This window comes from Scyliorhinus canicula, chromosome 16 (assembly GCF_902713615.1).
Source record: "Scyliorhinus canicula chromosome 16, sScyCan1.1, whole genome shotgun sequence".
Lineage (NCBI taxonomy): Eukaryota > Metazoa > Chordata > Chondrichthyes > Carcharhiniformes > Scyliorhinidae > Scyliorhinus > Scyliorhinus canicula.
The window spans coordinates 6615841-6632071 of record NC_052161.1 but is presented as its reverse complement, the minus strand read 5'-3'; the positions used below and the strand labels follow the sequence as shown (position 1 = coordinate 6632071).

The window sequence follows — 16231 nt, the reverse complement described above, 5'->3', positions numbered from 1 at the left end:
GCTGCTTGGTCTCAAAAATGCGCAGCTCCTTGGCAGATTCCTTTGCTGACCACTGTGTAAGATGACATGGCATAACTTCGCCAAGACTGGGTCCTCCTTTCTCCAGTCATGAACTTGTGCGGCAGTGGCCGGCAAGGTATCCATTAAACGTAAAGTCGATATGTCCTCGTCAGTCCTTGGTGGAGATTGGGAGGTGGGGGGAAGCGGTGTCGGTAACAGGAGCCGGCTCAGAGCATCCGTATTTGTGATCTGTGTGCCTGGCCGATACTCAAAACACATACGTGTGCACCGTTAACAGTAGGGCCCATCGCTGTATCTAGGCCAATGTAATTGGCAGGATCGTCTTGTCTTCTTTAAACAATCCAAGCAATGATTTGTGGTCCGTTATAGTGAAACGACGCCCACACACATACTGATGGAATTTCTTCACCCCAAAAATGACGGCCAGCCCATATTTCTCAATCTGAGCATGTTGCGCTCTGCAGCGGCAAAGTCCGCGATGCATAAGCTATAGGTATCTCCATTCTGTGGTCCATGTGGTAGGATAACACCCGATTTATGTATGGGGAAGCATCACAAGTGACCAAAATGGGCAACCCTGATGACAACAGTTGCTGCTTCACCTTGCAAAGGCTGCTTCTTGCTGCACTCTCCATGCCCACTCCTTGTGGCACTCCATGCCCACTCCTTGTGGCACTCCATGTCCACTCCTGGACTTTCTTCAATATCGCATGTAGTAGTGCGAGGATGGTCGCCAAGTTGGGGATAAATTTCTCTTAATTCACGAGTCCTAAGAACAACCAACATTCGGTCACGTTTTCAGGCATGGGGCTTGTTTGATTGCTTGCATCTTCTTTTCTTCTGGTTGCAAGCCATCTCAGTCAACACAGTATCCAAGGTACGTGACGTCTTTCGCGTAACCGGCGGAGAACTTCCTCCAAGTTGCTAAGGTGTTGCTTTTCGGTTGCTCTGGTGATCCAAGTAAGCCGCCACTCGTGGTAGGCCTTGGAGGATGTTCCCAATGACTCCCTGGAAAATAGCGCAAGCCGATGACACCCCGAATGGCAACCTTGTATATTCGTAGAAGCTTCTGTGTGTCTTAATGGTAACAAATTTTCTATAAGCCCCGTCTAGCTCCAATTGGAGGTATGTGTGATTCATGTTAAGTTAGAAAAACAGTGTCCTCCAGCCAGCTTTGCATAAAGGTCCTCTATTTGTGGCATTGGGTATCTGTCCAAACGAAAGGCGTTGTTCATTGTTGCCTTGTAATCCCAACACAGGCAGATGGTTTTATCTGATTTCAGCACCGGGACTACAATCTGCAAATTGTACCGGCCGGATGATTCCTCGGCTTTCCAAATGGCTGAGCCCATCTCTACTTTTGTCAGCAATCCATAGGAAACTGAACCGGCACTGAAGTACTTTGATTGGGCCTCGACCGATGTGAATCTTGGCCATGGCACCTTTGAACTTACCAAGGTCCTTCTGGAAAACGTCCAGGTACTTACCTGAACTTTGTCTAATCCCCCAGTGCCCATCCTGAAAATCTGCTGCCATTCCAAACGGATCTGCAACCAATCCCGGCCCAGCAGACTCTGACCGGGCCTATGTACTATTATCAAGGACAACCTGACGGACTGCTGTCCGTAGGCAACTGGGGTCATTGTTGTACCGTGGTGGCTAGTGGTTCCACCATGTGCATTGCCAACCTAACCTTGGTGTCCCTCAAGTTCAAACGCTGGATTCCCATCCTGATCTTTTCTAATGTCTGCTGCCCCATCACTGAGACTGCAGATCATGTGCCCAGTTCCATTACGAGTGGGTGGCCATTCACCAGGACCATGACTTTGATGAAGCAACCCGTGGCAGGGCAATGCAATTCAACTGCATGTACTCGTCTTCGTCAGAAAACCTCCGGGTACTCGGTGGAGGCTTCTGGCTCCAGGCGGGCACCTCCCTCGACCAGGCGACACGCTTGTTGGCTGACCTGGTGTTACTGGCCCCTGCGGTTTGTTTGGCCACAAGTGACGCACCTCTGAGTCGACCTCCAGTTCTGGGTAGGTGGCTCACCTGACTGCAGCAGCCCATGCCCAATGCGACTGGCCCGGATGGTGCTCGGATAAGGGCTGTTCCTCGGGACTGCGCTCGTCTGAACGGGGGGAGTTATACACTATTCACCTCCATTTCTGACATACTCTGGACTCCCTCTCTGCACTCTCCATGTGAGCGGGAGATCCCGATGGCCTCTTTTAGATCCAAAGGCAGTACAACCAGCAATTTCTGGGTTGTTAACTCCGCACACAAGGCGATCTCATAGCATCTCAGTAGGGATGGCCCATAGTCGCATGCTCTGCCAGTTTGCATCAGTGTGCCAGAAACCAAGTAACAGATTTCCCCGGGGCACTCTTGGCAGTAGTGAATCAGTATTTTTGGATAATGACCTGACGGCTTGGGGTCATAGTCGTTCGTTACGAGTGCCACCAATTCGTCAAATATCTTGGAGCCTGGTAGGTTAGGCTCTTTTTATGATGCTTAAAGTGGGGGCCCCACAGTCAAAAGAAGCACCTTCTTCTGGTGGATCTCCCCAGTAATAACGTTCTCTCTGGAAAAAAAGTAGCGCAAACACACCGCGTACTGAGCCCAGTCTTTCACACACTCGTCAAAAGCATCAAATCTACCAAAGAGATGCATTTTGAAACAGTGCTAACCTTGCTCTTTTGTGTTGAGATGCAGCCATAGTCGGCGTGTCCTACGGCACCGGCTGTAGTTCTGTTTTATCCTTGTCGCCAGTATTATAGTCAATGAGGAGCCCCCAAAAAGGTAAGTGAAAAGTAGTTTATTCCCTATTCACAGTTAGTAAATACAACAATGAAGTGACACTCCTAGTCCCAGCCTTAACCATCCAGAGATGCCGGCTCCCTCTTGCACTGGATTTTATCTCCTGGGATTCACCCGCTCCGCTGTTGGCCTTTGACTCTCAGCGGAGGAGCGCTAATTCCACGAACCCCGCGGGGAGATTGATCAGTCATCCCCATGGGTCTCTTCCCATTTCTTGATTAGTTTTTGTGTAGTTGGTGAAGCAGGGTGATCCCAAGCCCAAAATTGGTACTGAAGTAGCAATCTTGGTTCTCTGAATTGCTACGTTACACTATCAAATTTGAGGATGTAAGGATTTTCCTTCCCTTCTGTTTTGTGCTTATGCTGCAGGCTGCAGATTGTCCAAACACGGGAGAGCAAGCAGATGGATTCATTGTAGCAGTGACCTTTATTCTCATTGTCACAGGAAGAAGGAAAGAGAGCCCTGACTGAAGATAGAAATTGCCACATCATCTAGAATCCTTTTAGACTCTGTCATGTTGAATGTTTAGCTTTTGATTGGCTCAATTAGAATACCTGATTAAATTGCCAGCATGTCCTGATAAAATGGCAGAATATCTGTATATAAAAATGTCTTGAATCTGCACTTCCTGTTGGCCTTTCTTGTTATAAATTCTTGAGTTTGCAATTAGAATGGAGACTGTCCATGTCAATATGTCATGTTGTCATTGTACTCTCCCCTTGGTGATGCTGTTAATGACAGTGTTAATTGCAGTGTGACGAAGTTACATGGCTGTTACCTTTGTTAAGTGCGCACCTAAAATATAACAATTATGGGTGAAATGTATAACTTGAAAATTACACTTTATTTTGACTCGTTCTGTACGACTACACAGGAGCTCAACTGCTTTTCTGCAAACCTTGTAGACAGGAAGTGGGCATATACACAAACTTAGCATCCTGTTGACAATTATTGATCATGCTTTTTATGTTGGCTCGTATCAAAGTCAACTGTTGTGTAATCAGTTATAATGAGAATTTGCTATGTACGTAAACAGGTTTCAGTAATGCTGTTTAAAGCCACTCTGTGGTTTTGTACTGCTGTGTTTTCTGTTAAACTGTGCAGTGCCAAGAGGGTTTTTAAGAGCTCAGAAAATCCTGGCAGTCTGACCTCGGTGGTTGTTATAATGATGTTCCAGATCCAAGGTTATCTGTGAACGGCAATGTAGGAAGTGTGCTTTATGAGATCAGTCTGAATGAAAATTCATCATGTGGCGTTGATTTGCATTGCGGGGTGCTTCTTCCATGGGCAGCACGGTAGCACAAGTGGATAGCATGTGGCTTCACAGCGCCAGGGTCCCAGGTTCGATTCCCCGCTGGGTCACTGTCTGTGCGGAGTCTGCACGTTCTCCCCGTGCCTGCATGGGTTTCCTCCCACAATCCAAAGACGTGCAGGTTATGTGGATTGGCCATGCTAAATTGCCCTTAGTGACCAAAAAGGTTCGAAGAGTTATTGGGTTACGGGTATAGGGTGGAAGTGAGGGCTTAACTGGGTCGGTGCAGACTCAATGGGTCTAATGGCCTCCTTCTGCACTGTATATTCTATGTTCCATCTTGCACTTTTCTGTTTTAAAAGCTAGAAAGTTCTTGGAATGCACAATGGGCCCAACAGCATCAGAAAAGCAGAACAGACCATTTACTGTGGGCACAACAGGAGCATTGCCTGCATTCTTTGTACTTTATCAACATCCTCTGATGACACTAAGAGGATAAAATAGTGCAATTATTTTTGTGTCCAAAATAAAGTTGTACAAGAATTGAGAGTCTGATATATCCTGTATGCAATATTAACTGGATTTTGTTTCCTTTTAGGGGTCCTTGATGGGAAGTACACAACACTGGAAATCGTAGAAGCCTTGGGGTAATGCAAACCATCCTTCTGTGTCTTAATCGTTCTTCTCTTTAGTTCCTGGAGTGGGATAAACGTGTTCAAAACTGTTGGCTGATCCGCCATTGTAGTTCACTGTGGGTCTTTACTGTCTTTCTCATCTGAAACCACAGATTCATTGATTAGTATGATATGGGTTCCCTGGGTACTGCAGACATCCGGTGCAAGTGATCAGTCTTCATGTTGTCAGCCTAGACACAGCGATTGCTGTCTGGCTGTGGGGGATTCACAGCTGATATCAATCCTACCCTTCTGTGTTAAACTCAGCGGTTACTGGATAGCAAATTAATAGGAAACTGAGCTGTTATTATGTCCCCTCTGTCAATATTCAGGGACACCAATTTTTAATTGTAAATTCAACTAACAGGAAATAAAAACAGGGACTAGACCTGGAGCCTTCTACTTTGTGAAATTATTCTTGAAACATTCCCATGTTTTAACTTTGTATCTTTATCTGTGAAAGTTGAAGATGGTTTATCATTTGTACCGTTGGACCTTTTTAAGTTTTATTGGTTGATGACCCTTGCTCCAATAGTGTGGATGTAACCACATAGCACTTTCAAACAAGAGCAGGGGAGTTCTCTCCAGTGCCTTGACCAAGATTTATTCCTCAATCAACTTCATAAAAACAGATCTGATCGTTATCACATTGCTGTTCGTGAGAACTTGTACACAAGTTGGCAGTTCTGTTTCCCACATTGCAACAGTGACTACCATGGCAGTAAAATGTTTTGGAATGTCTTGTGGTCATGTAAAATACCCTATATAAACCTAAGTGTTTCATTTCTCTTCTAGTCCTTTCGAGATCAATATATTCTTCTTGAAACTTTGTGTCCAGTACAGACTAAGATTAACTTTTTCTTTAATCAAGTCTGAAAGGCAGATTTCTCCTCCAGCCTTCTCTTCAAGCTACAGGCTCCTTGTTTGGCCATCATCTTAAAGGTAGCAGGCACGGTTAGTGCCTTGTCCTTATGGTCATTCTTTATGTGTGAGCCAAGATAATGAAGGTCACCATTTTAACCTTGTCAGGCATCACCAGTCTCCCCAACTCCGTCCTTCCTCAATGGTCACACGTGGGGAGATGATGCAGTTTCGGTAATGTCTTTGGATTCATACTCCAGAGGCCCAGGCAAATATTCTGAGGACACAGGTTCAAATTGCACCCTGGCAGATGGTGGAATTAAATTTAAATAAATACTGGAATTGAAAGGTAATGTCAGTAATTTTGACCATGAAACTGCCATCAATTGTTAAAACCCACCTGGCTCACTAATGTCCTTTTAGGGGAGGAAATCGCCCATCCTTACCTGGTCTGGCTTGCATGTGACTCCAGGTTCACAGCAATGTGGTCGACCCTCCAAAATGGCCCAGCGAGCCACTCCATTCATGGGTAATAAGGGCTGGGTAACAAATGGCAGTGGCACTTACTCCCATCAAAGAATGCGTTTTTAAAAAAGAACGTACACATCCAGCCTGTGTTGATGGACTGGTTTGATTTTATTCTTCCCCCGCTTTTTTCCTGGCCTAATACATTAAAGCTAATAATGGTATACTCCGAATCTTGGGTAACTGCTATCCATCACAGTGATCCATTTAGCTTCCAGGATGGGAGAGTTCAAAGAATGATTTTGAAGGTTAGAAGGTCCCAGTTCCAGTCACTTGTGTTGGCAGAACTCTGATGGGATCGACGAGCTTTACAATCGCAATTTTACAACCTGCACAAGATGTCGCCAGAGCGAGGCGACTCTCTGCGAGCTCTCCCTAACAGATCCACTTTTTACTTAACTTACAATCGTTCCCTATTATGTATTTTCTTTTATTTCCTTTTCTTTTCATGTACTTAATAATCTGTTGAGCTGCTCGCAGAAAAATACTTTTCACTGTACCTCGGTACATGTGACAATAAACAAATCCAATCCAATCCAATTGGTTGCATCTCTTCAGAGAACAGAAAAATGTTTGATAAATTCAAGATGAGGAGAATTAATTTTCAATAGCTGAGCGTTTGAGTAAGGAGGCCGTTATCATTGGTGCGTCTTTTCAGGACCTCGCACAGAAGCAGATGATATTCAGCTATGACTCCCAGTGCCCCTTCAGCTGTAGCTTCACCGGGGCCATTGTAAAATATCAGCTTGTTGTCCTAACCAGGGCTCCTTGGGACTGGAGTGTTGCATTTGGCTGTATAATCTCTCACTGTTCTCATGGGTCTGTGCTGAGTTAGTTGATTTCAGCTGGGGCAGCACATGCTGAACAACATTTGACCTGAGCACCAAATGCAGCTGAATAATTGCTGCCCCAGCAGTGAGCAAAGTAGGGGCTTGGATGGGAAGGAGCCAACCACAGTCCTCTTCCTGTATGGGATTCAGTGACCCCTGCTGGAAAGTGTGCACCTTTCGACACTGGGTGAAATTAGAGTGGATTTGCTTATAGTGCCCTTAATGGTACAGCATTGTCTGGGCTTACATTACTACTTAGATGAAATATTATTGGAAACTGTAGAACTGTATTTTAGAAAGAGTCGACATCTTCAGGAGAAAATGAGAGGAAAAATGGCAGACACCTGAAATACAGCTCCGAATGGGCACTTATTTCCTTACTTAAAATTGCACCAGTGATTACATGTTGTGAACTGAGTGGACCTGTACATTAGCTGGATCCATTCTTAACTGTACTCCTTTTTTTTAAAAATCCCATTTGATTTGCAGCAAATGTTTAACGAATTCCGAGCCACGAACAAGAGGGCGAGGTGTACAGCTTCTCTCTCAGGTCCTGCTTCTGTCTTATTCCTCTCTCAAACAAAAAGAAGGTAGGAGTTTTATGCACAGATCCAGAAGATGATAAATGAATTGTTTTTAAATGTAACAGGTAGATATGGTAATAGTGGTTAGCACTATGGCTTCACAGTGTCGGGGTCCCAGGTTCGATTCCCAGATTGGGTCTGTGAGGAGTCTGCACGTGGGTTTCCTCCAGGTGCTCTGATTTCATCCCAAATGTCGTGCTGTTAGGTGAATTGGACATTCTGAATTCTCCGTGTTCCCGAACAGGTGCCGGAATGTGGCGACTTGGGGATTTTCACAGTAACTTCATTTCAGTGTTATTGTGACAATAAAGATTATTTAAAAAAATTATTAATGATGGATTTGCAATCAATCGTGTCGCTGTTTAAAATGGACATTGGCACTTTCTCTACCTATTACGTTTCTTAAAAATTAATTTTGCAATGCTTTATTGCTGTTTTGGTCTTGCTGACAGCTGGGATCGTGTTAATTTTCAAGAGAGGAGCAGATATGTAGACAGACTTTGGAACGTGTAAAAACAACAGGATTGTTGTGGTGGGTGATTTTAACTTCCCCTCTGTTGACTGGGACTCACTTAATGCTCGAGTGAATTGTCAGATGCTTTTTCCCAGAGTGGAAAAGTTAATTACTTGGAGACGTAGGTTTAAGGTGCGAGGGGGAAAGTTTAGAGATGTGAGGCAAGTTTTTTTTTTACACAAAGGATAGTGAGTGCCTGGAATGCGCTGCTGAGGGAGGTGGTGGAAGTAGATACGATAGCGATGTTTAAGAGGCATCATGACGAATACGTGAATTGGTTGGGAATACAGGGATATGGACCCTGGAAATGCAGAAGTTTTTAGTTTAGACAGGCAGCACGGTCGGCGCAGACTTGGAGGGCTGATGGGCCTGTTCCTGTGCTGTACTGTTCTTTATTCTTTGGTACAATGGGGGCACATTGGGAATAGTTCGGGAAGTAATATAGATTTATAGATAGAATTTACAGTGCAGGAGGAGGCCATTTGGCCCATCGAGTCTGCACCTGCCCTTGGGAAAGAGCACCCCACTTAAGCCCGCACCTCCAACCTATTACCATAACCCAGCAAACCCACCCAACCTTTTTGACACCAAGGGTAGTTTGTTACGCCACTCCACCTAACCTGCACATCTATGGACTGTGGGAGGAAACCGGAGCACCCGGAGGATACCCACGCAGACACGGGGAGAATATGCAGACTCCACACAGACAGTGACCCAAGCCAGGAACCTGAGACCCTGGAGCTGTGAAGCAACTGTGCTGCAGAGAGATTGTTGGTGGGGAGGGGGGCATTAAAGTTTCATAGCTTGTGTGTCTCATTGCTGCAACTGCCTTTACTCAAATAACTGAATGATTTTTTTGGGGGTCTGGTTGCATTTGGAGCAAAGTGACCTTCCTCTCCTGAATGCTGAAAACAGTATGTGCAGTCTGTTCCTCCAGAAGCTAATAACTGAGTTAAGTTAGTCAGTAAAACAATGGGAGTGAGTGGATTGTCTTTGTCATACTTGCAAATGAAAATTTGGCACATACCTCTCGGCTGCAGTGAAAGAGCCATCTGTCAATGCGACTGTGCAGAAGAAAGAAAGCTGATCTTAAAGGGGTTGGAGTATCCAAGGAAGGAATGTATGTGTGGGGAAAGTAAACGCATTAGGCAATCCACTGTGGTGGTGCTCACACTGAGTCAGAGGTAATGCTGTTTTATAACAATAAGGGTGTTATCAACAAAGTGTGACACAAGAAATATGACGACTACATGTCAATGCAGCGATATGCAACTGAAGATAAGTCCACTTTTTTGGGGTGGCTGGACGGTGGAGCTAATTTCATCCTCTAGTGGAGGACATCGATTTCTAGACTCTGAGGCAAACCAATGTGATGTAGTGACTGGCAGGGGAAAGGTGTTTGCATTTCTACTTATTTTAACTGAGTTCAGACTCATTCAGAGTTAACCAACTGCAGGAGGGCATTGTTCTCACTGCAGAATTGCTCCTAATATATTCAGCTACTCACCGGTGTAGTCTCGATGCTCTAATATGCTTCAAAGAAGATGAGAGCAGCATGGTCACAGCACCAGGGACCTGGGTTCAATTCCAACCTTAGACAACTGTCTGTATGGAGTCTGCACGTTCTCCCCGTGTCTGTGGGTTTCCTCCGGGTGCTCTGGTTTTCTCCCACAGTCCAAAAATGTGCAGGTTTGGTGGATTGGCCATGATCAAAAATATTGCCCCTTTACTGTCCGAGGATGAGCAGGGGGTGGTGGAGTGGGCCGAGGTAAGGTGCCTTTTCAAAGGGTAGGTGCACACCTGATGGGCCGAATGGCCTCCTGCACTGTAGGGATTCTGTGCAGTGTGGGAGCAGCTATTTCATGAACGGTGCTTTGCATCATCCGAAGGATTGGAACCACCACCAAATCATCTCTCCCTCGGACCTGGACACTAAACTGGATTGTCTGGTTCGGGTCATGCTTTGAAGTTTCATGTTCAGCTTTCCCAGCTGAACAAATGTGCAATTATACTGAAATAATGAAGATAATGGGTTTTGTAAGTTATGTCATGGCTGCATACTAGCACAGTGGTTAGCTTCACAGTTGCTTCACCGTTCCAGGGTCCCAGGTTTAATTCCCGGCTTGGGTCACTGTCTGTCCAGAGTCTGCACGTGCTCCCCGTGTCTGCGTGGGTTTCCTCCGGCTGCTCTGGTTTCCTCCCACAGTCCAAAGATGTGCAGGTTAGGTGGATTGGCAATGCTAAAATTGCCCTTAGTGTCCAAAAAGGTTAGGTGATGTTACTGAGTTACGGGGATAGGTTTGAGGTGTGGGCTTAAGTAGGGTGCTCTTTCCAAGGGCTGGTACAATGTCGATGGGTCGAATGGCCTCCAACTGCACTGTAAACTATGATTTACCTGAGGTTTGGGAGTTCGTTTTGATCATTTCCAGTCATTGTCTGTGAAAATGGATCAGGTTGTTGTATAATGCCAAGATTGTTCAGTAATGTGCAACCTTTCCTGTGCCTACATGTGACCATGTTTCTCATGCTATGTATTTGAGTCCCAATCACCTTTGAACTGCAACCCATTCCAATGCACCAACTTGGGGCAGCACGGTAGCATTGTGGATAGCACAATTGCTTCACAGCTCCAGGGTCCCAGGTTCGATTCCGGCTTGGGTCACTGTCTGTGCGGAGTCTGCACGTTCTCCCCGTGTGTACGTGGGTTTCCTCCGGGTGCTCCGGTTTCTCCCACAGTCCAAAGATGTGCAGGTTAGGTGGATTGGCCATGATAAATTGCCCTTAAGTGACCAAAATTGCCCTTACTGTTGGGTGGGGTTACTGGGTTGTGGGGATAGGATGGAGGTGTTGACCTTGGGTAGGGTGCTCTTTCCAAGAGCCGGTGCAGACTCGATGGGCTGAATGACCTCCTTCTGCACTGTAAATTCTATGATAATCTATGACAGCTCGGAATGGATCCTGCTGGTGTTGTCTACACCCCAAGAGCAAATTTTTGAATGCAAATTATTGTAACTTTAAACTCGTGTTTATGTCCTTCTGAGGCTCGAGTGGGGAGCATTCTCACCTCTGAGTCACAAAGTTCTGGCTTCAAGTCCCTTTCCACAGCTTGAGCACAAAAATCTAGACCGACCTTCCGGCTCAGTATTGAGGGAGTGCTGCACTGTCGGAGATGGGGAATTAAACTGAGGCACATCTACCAGCTCAGCTGGATCCCTGGCACTATTTGAAACAAGACTTGAGGTGTTTGCCCTGATGTCCTGGCCAGTATTTCTTTCATAACCATCGTAATGAAAAAACAGATCATGTGGTCAGTATCATGACTTTTGTGAGAGCTTGCTTTGTGCAAAATTGGCCACATTACGGCAGATAACATACGCCAGAAGTACTTCACTGGCTGTGACGTGTTTGAAGACATCTGTTGGTTGCTGTGTGTGCAATATAAATGCAAATGTATTTATTTATTTCAGTGGAGGTACTGGCTACCTTCTATATAGATCGATTGAAGGATCATCACCTTGTCATACCGCACGTACTGCAAGGGTTGAAAGCCCTGGTGAGGATATTTTATGTTTATTTTGTTACGGTGAAAATTGACATTGTTGCAACAGTATTGAACTTCCCAGCTCAGGAGCAGCACAAGTTAGAAACACTTATTCTCTTGTCCTAACCTCAGAAAAGCCGCCTTTTCTGCAGCATCGAGACATGGTCAGTGCCAAAGCGAGTCTGACTGACACTGATCAGAGAACAAAGCGGAGAGTATGTGTAAAATCATGAGTTTCTCACGTTTTTGCGTGAGGGGCCACGTTTCAATTTTCTCAGGGATTTCAGGAAGATGAAGTTTGGCACGTTAAACAATTTTTAAAAATCTCAAAGCAATAAATTGGGCAATTAAAAACATGACATGCACCCCTCCCCCACGCACCCCTCCCCCGCACACAGTCCCCACCCCCGCACGCACCCCTCCTACTCTTATATCTTCTTGCCGTTTTAAATTCATCTAGAAGAACAAAAACTTGCACGTATAGATAACAGTTTTACAAGTAAAGTTGCCAGGCCTTCTCAAACTTGCCCCGCGCCTGAGGAATGGTGACCGTCAGGTTAAATCACCACCAGTCAGCTCTCCACCTTCAGGGGAAAGCTGTCTATGCTCATCTGGGACTATGGCGACTTTACTTTTAAAGCTGGCATCTATATGTGCAAGTTTCTGTTCTTCTAGGTGAAGTTAATATGGCAAGAAGATAGACGGTGATCAGAGAGACATTAGTCAGACCTGCTCTGAGGTGTTGTGTACAGTTTTGTTCACCCTAGTTGCAGGGAGGACATCCTTCCTTCCCATAGGGTAATCTAGAATAAGGAGACTAATAATAATAATTAATGAAGCTTAAAATTCAAACTAAACCAGCTAAAGCCAAATCCAAGAAGAAATATACAGAACATACTACTCTAGGAGGCCATCAATGTGAAGTCAGTCAAACTCTGAAGAGAGGGAGAATTTGGTGGAAATAAGTGTACTTTGTGGGGGGGGATATTGGGATGCAGGAAATTTAACTATGATGGTACAAAATACGATGGATGTTGGAAGTCTGAAATGAAAATCGAGAACACGGAAAGCTGGCCAGGCAGCAGGTGTGGAGTGAGAAAAATAGTTAACTATTCGGGGCGATAATCTTTCATCAGAATACCTTAAGTAGAAGCCTGATCATTTTAAAAATGTCATTAATAGAATTTTCTGCTATTGGATGAGCAGTTTGAGAGTTGGTAGCGGAGTATTGTAAATTGCAGGCAGTCATCAATCCAATCTTTCTGCCTTCACTAGTTTTGTTTTATCTGTTGTCCGTAGAGCATGAGCTCCGTTCTGCCAGAAGGATTGGCTGTCGCAGTTCTGAAGGCATTGTTCCAGGAGGTACATGTCCAGGTGAGTGCCACACTTAAACGTTTGGTAGCACAGTGGTTAGCAGTGTTGCTTCGTCGCACCAGAGACCCGGGTTCAATTCCCAGCTTGGGTCACTGTCTGTGTGGAATCTGCACATTCTCCCCGTGTCGGTGTGGGTTTCCTCCGGGCGCTCCGGTTTCCTCCCACAAATCCCGAAAGACATGCTTGTTAGGTCAGTTGGACATTCTGAATTCTCCCTCAGTGTACCCGAACAGGAGCCGGAATGTGGCAACTGGGGGATTTTCACAGTAACTCCATTGTGATGTTAATGTAAGCCTACTTGTGACAATAATAAAGATTATAGTTATTATCATTTTAGGTTTTAAAAACTGCATTGGAGCTGTTGCTGGTGTGAAGTGGCGTTAGACTAACTGTTAATCTGTCTTTTCCCTTTTCGGAGACAGGCTGACTTTGGCCACATCTGTTACTTTTCAATGACCCTAGGATTGTCCTGTGATGTAAGCTACTGGGCTATTACGGTCAGTAAGAAGTCCTACAACACTAGGTTAAAGTCCCAACAGGTTTGTTACAAACACTAGCTTTCGGAGCACTGCCCCTTCCTCAGGTGAAGGAAGGAGCAGTGCTCCGAAAGCTGGTGTTTGCAACAAACCTGTTGGACTTTAACCTGGTGTTGTAAGACATCTTACTGTGCTCATCCCAGTCCAACGTCGGCATCTCCATATCAGGGCTATTAAGGTGTTTGAAGTGATGGGAAGGGGGAGGTGGTGGCATAGTGGTATTGTCACAGGACCTGTAACCCAGAGACCTGGGGTACTGCTCCTCGGACTCCGGTTCGAATCTCACCATGACAGATGGTGAAATTTAAATTCACTACCATCCTTAGCTGGACTGGCTTACATGTTAGTCCAGCAATATGGGTGACTCTTAAATGCCGTCTGAAGTGGCCTAGAAAGCCACTCAGTTTAAGGGCAGTTTGGATAGGAACAGTTTAGCCAGCACCGCCCACATCCCGTGAATGAATTGAAAACATTTTCTGGCTGTTGGACCAATTAACAATTATTATTGATTATTGGGAGATGTGGAGTTGAGGGGGAATGAGACTAAATCCATTGGTGGTTTCTGGCTAGCTAGATCCTTTCCACTTCAATCCTCTTTTAAGGTGCTCTTTAAAACACATCTTTTTGATCAACATTTGGCAATTTTTTTTTTGCTGAATTCTCCTTTCATGGTTTGGCGTGAAAACTGTTATTACTGATGTACCTGTTGAGACTATTTGCTTTATTAAATGTACTGTTTAACTTGACCCTGCGATCTTTTACAGGGTGCAGGCTCGAGATACTTTGCGCTTTTTCTTAATGTGTCTTTTCCTTTCTTTAGTCCCTGTTGCAGACTGATAGGCATTCTGTGTACAGCATCATCACAAACTTCATGGACACCAGAGAGCAAGGTATATTTTTGTTCTTTTTTATTCCCATTGCACCTCATTTCCACTTTAAACGGGGTTGCTGTCAGCACCGTGACATGTTTGATTTGAGTTAAGGGAGGCAATTCAGATAAATCTAACCATTGTCTCCCTGGCCCATCCCTAATCAGAGCAGCTAACTACTTGGTAAAGCTTTCCAATTTTTTTGTTTCCACATCTACCATTGGAAAGCCATCAAATAAGAAAGGCATCTAAATGCTATTCATTTAGATCAAAGCTGATCTGCATCTCAAAACCTTTTACTCCATAACCCTTGATACTCGTACTGATTTTAAAAATCTTATCGATCTATGAAAATGTAATTGACCCCTTTCACATCCACCACCTTTTTAAGGAGCAATTTTTAACATATATATCACATACATGCACACACACAAAGAACGTAACAGCACAGGAACAGGCCTGTCGGCCCACCAAGTCTGCGCCAATCCAAATTCCTTATTTAGACCTACTACTTACAGAATCATAGAATTTTCAGTGCAGAAGGAGACCATTTGGCCCATCGAGTCTGCACAGATCCTTGGAAAGAGCACCTTACTTAAGCCGCGCCTCCACCCGATTCCCCTAATCCAACCTAACCTTTTGGAAAAAGGGCAATTTATCATGGCCAGTCTAACTAACCTGCACATCTTTGGACTGTTGGAGGAAACCGGAGCACCCGGAGGAAACCCACGCAGACACGGGGAGAAAGTGCAAACTCCAAACAGTCACCTGAGGCCGGAGTTGAACCTGGGTCTCTTGAGCTGTGAGGCAGTAGCACTAGCCACCGTGCCGCCCAAACAATCTGTATTCCTCAATTACCCGCCCGTTCGTGTGTCTATCAAGATGCATCTTAAATGTTGCTGTTGTGCCTGCCTCCACCACCTTCACTGGCAGCATGTTCCAGGCACCCACACCCTCTGCATGAAAAACATTCCCCTCACAACTCCCCTAAACTTTCCCTCTCTCACTTTGAACCTGAGCCCCCTGAAATTGAGTCTTCCACACTACGGGGAAAAGCTTCTGACTGTTTGCCCTGTCTATACCTCGTAGTGTTTTAGACCTCAATCAGGTCTCCCTTCAGCCTATGGCGGCAGGGTGGCATAGTGGTTAGCACTGCTGCCTGACGGCACTGAGGTCCCGGGTTCGATCCTAGCCCCGGGTCACTGTCTGTGCGGAGCTTGCACATTCTCCCGTGTCTGCGTGGGTCTCTCTCACTCTCACCACCACCACCACCCCCCCCCCCCCCCCCCCACCCCCCCCCACCACCTCCCCCCCCCCCCCCTCCCAACCAAGAACTGTGCAGGGTAGGTGGATTGGCCATGCTAAATTGCCCTTAATTTTTAAAAAAAAGTTCTCCTCAGCCTCCGCCTTTCCAATGAAAATGATCTGAGTTTATTCAACCTCCTCGTAGCTAACGCCCTCCAGACCAGACAACATCCTAGTAAACCTTCTTTGAACTTTCTCCAAACCATCCACGTCCTTCTGGTAGTGTGGCGACTGGAACTGCATGCAATATTCCAAATGTAACCTAACTAAAGTTTTATACAACTATGTAAAAATCAGTCAGGTCGTTTGGAATCTCACACCAGATCAGCTAGGCGCAATTTCAATGATTCAGTGTCTTTAGTAGGTGCTGGTTTGTGGTGGGATAGTTGGAAATAGAGGAATTGAAGCTCATTAAATACATCTTCTTGTTTGATTTTGGATTAAGGCACACCAAAATTGAAAGCATGTGCAAGAGCAAATTCCTGGCTTTCTGAGAATACAGAGTCAGAGAGATTTTTATGTGGTTG

The 16231-nt window shown here is 45.4% G+C and overlaps 1 protein-coding gene across 1 annotated transcript in view; it reads left to right on the top strand.

Moving 5' to 3' along the window:
- The window catches only part of mms19 (MMS19 homolog, cytosolic iron-sulfur assembly component), an 80652-nt gene that overhangs the window by 11459 nt on the left and 52962 nt on the right, over positions 1–16231 (top strand). The window contains exons 2-6 of the mRNA XM_038821851.1: positions 4690–4738; positions 7471–7571; positions 11547–11632; positions 12920–12994; positions 14351–14420. Coding sequence (XP_038677779.1) covers positions 4690–4738; positions 7471–7571; positions 11547–11632; positions 12920–12994; positions 14351–14420 — 381 coding nt within the window. The remainder of the gene's footprint in view (positions 1–4689; positions 4739–7470; positions 7572–11546; positions 11633–12919; positions 12995–14350; positions 14421–16231) is intronic.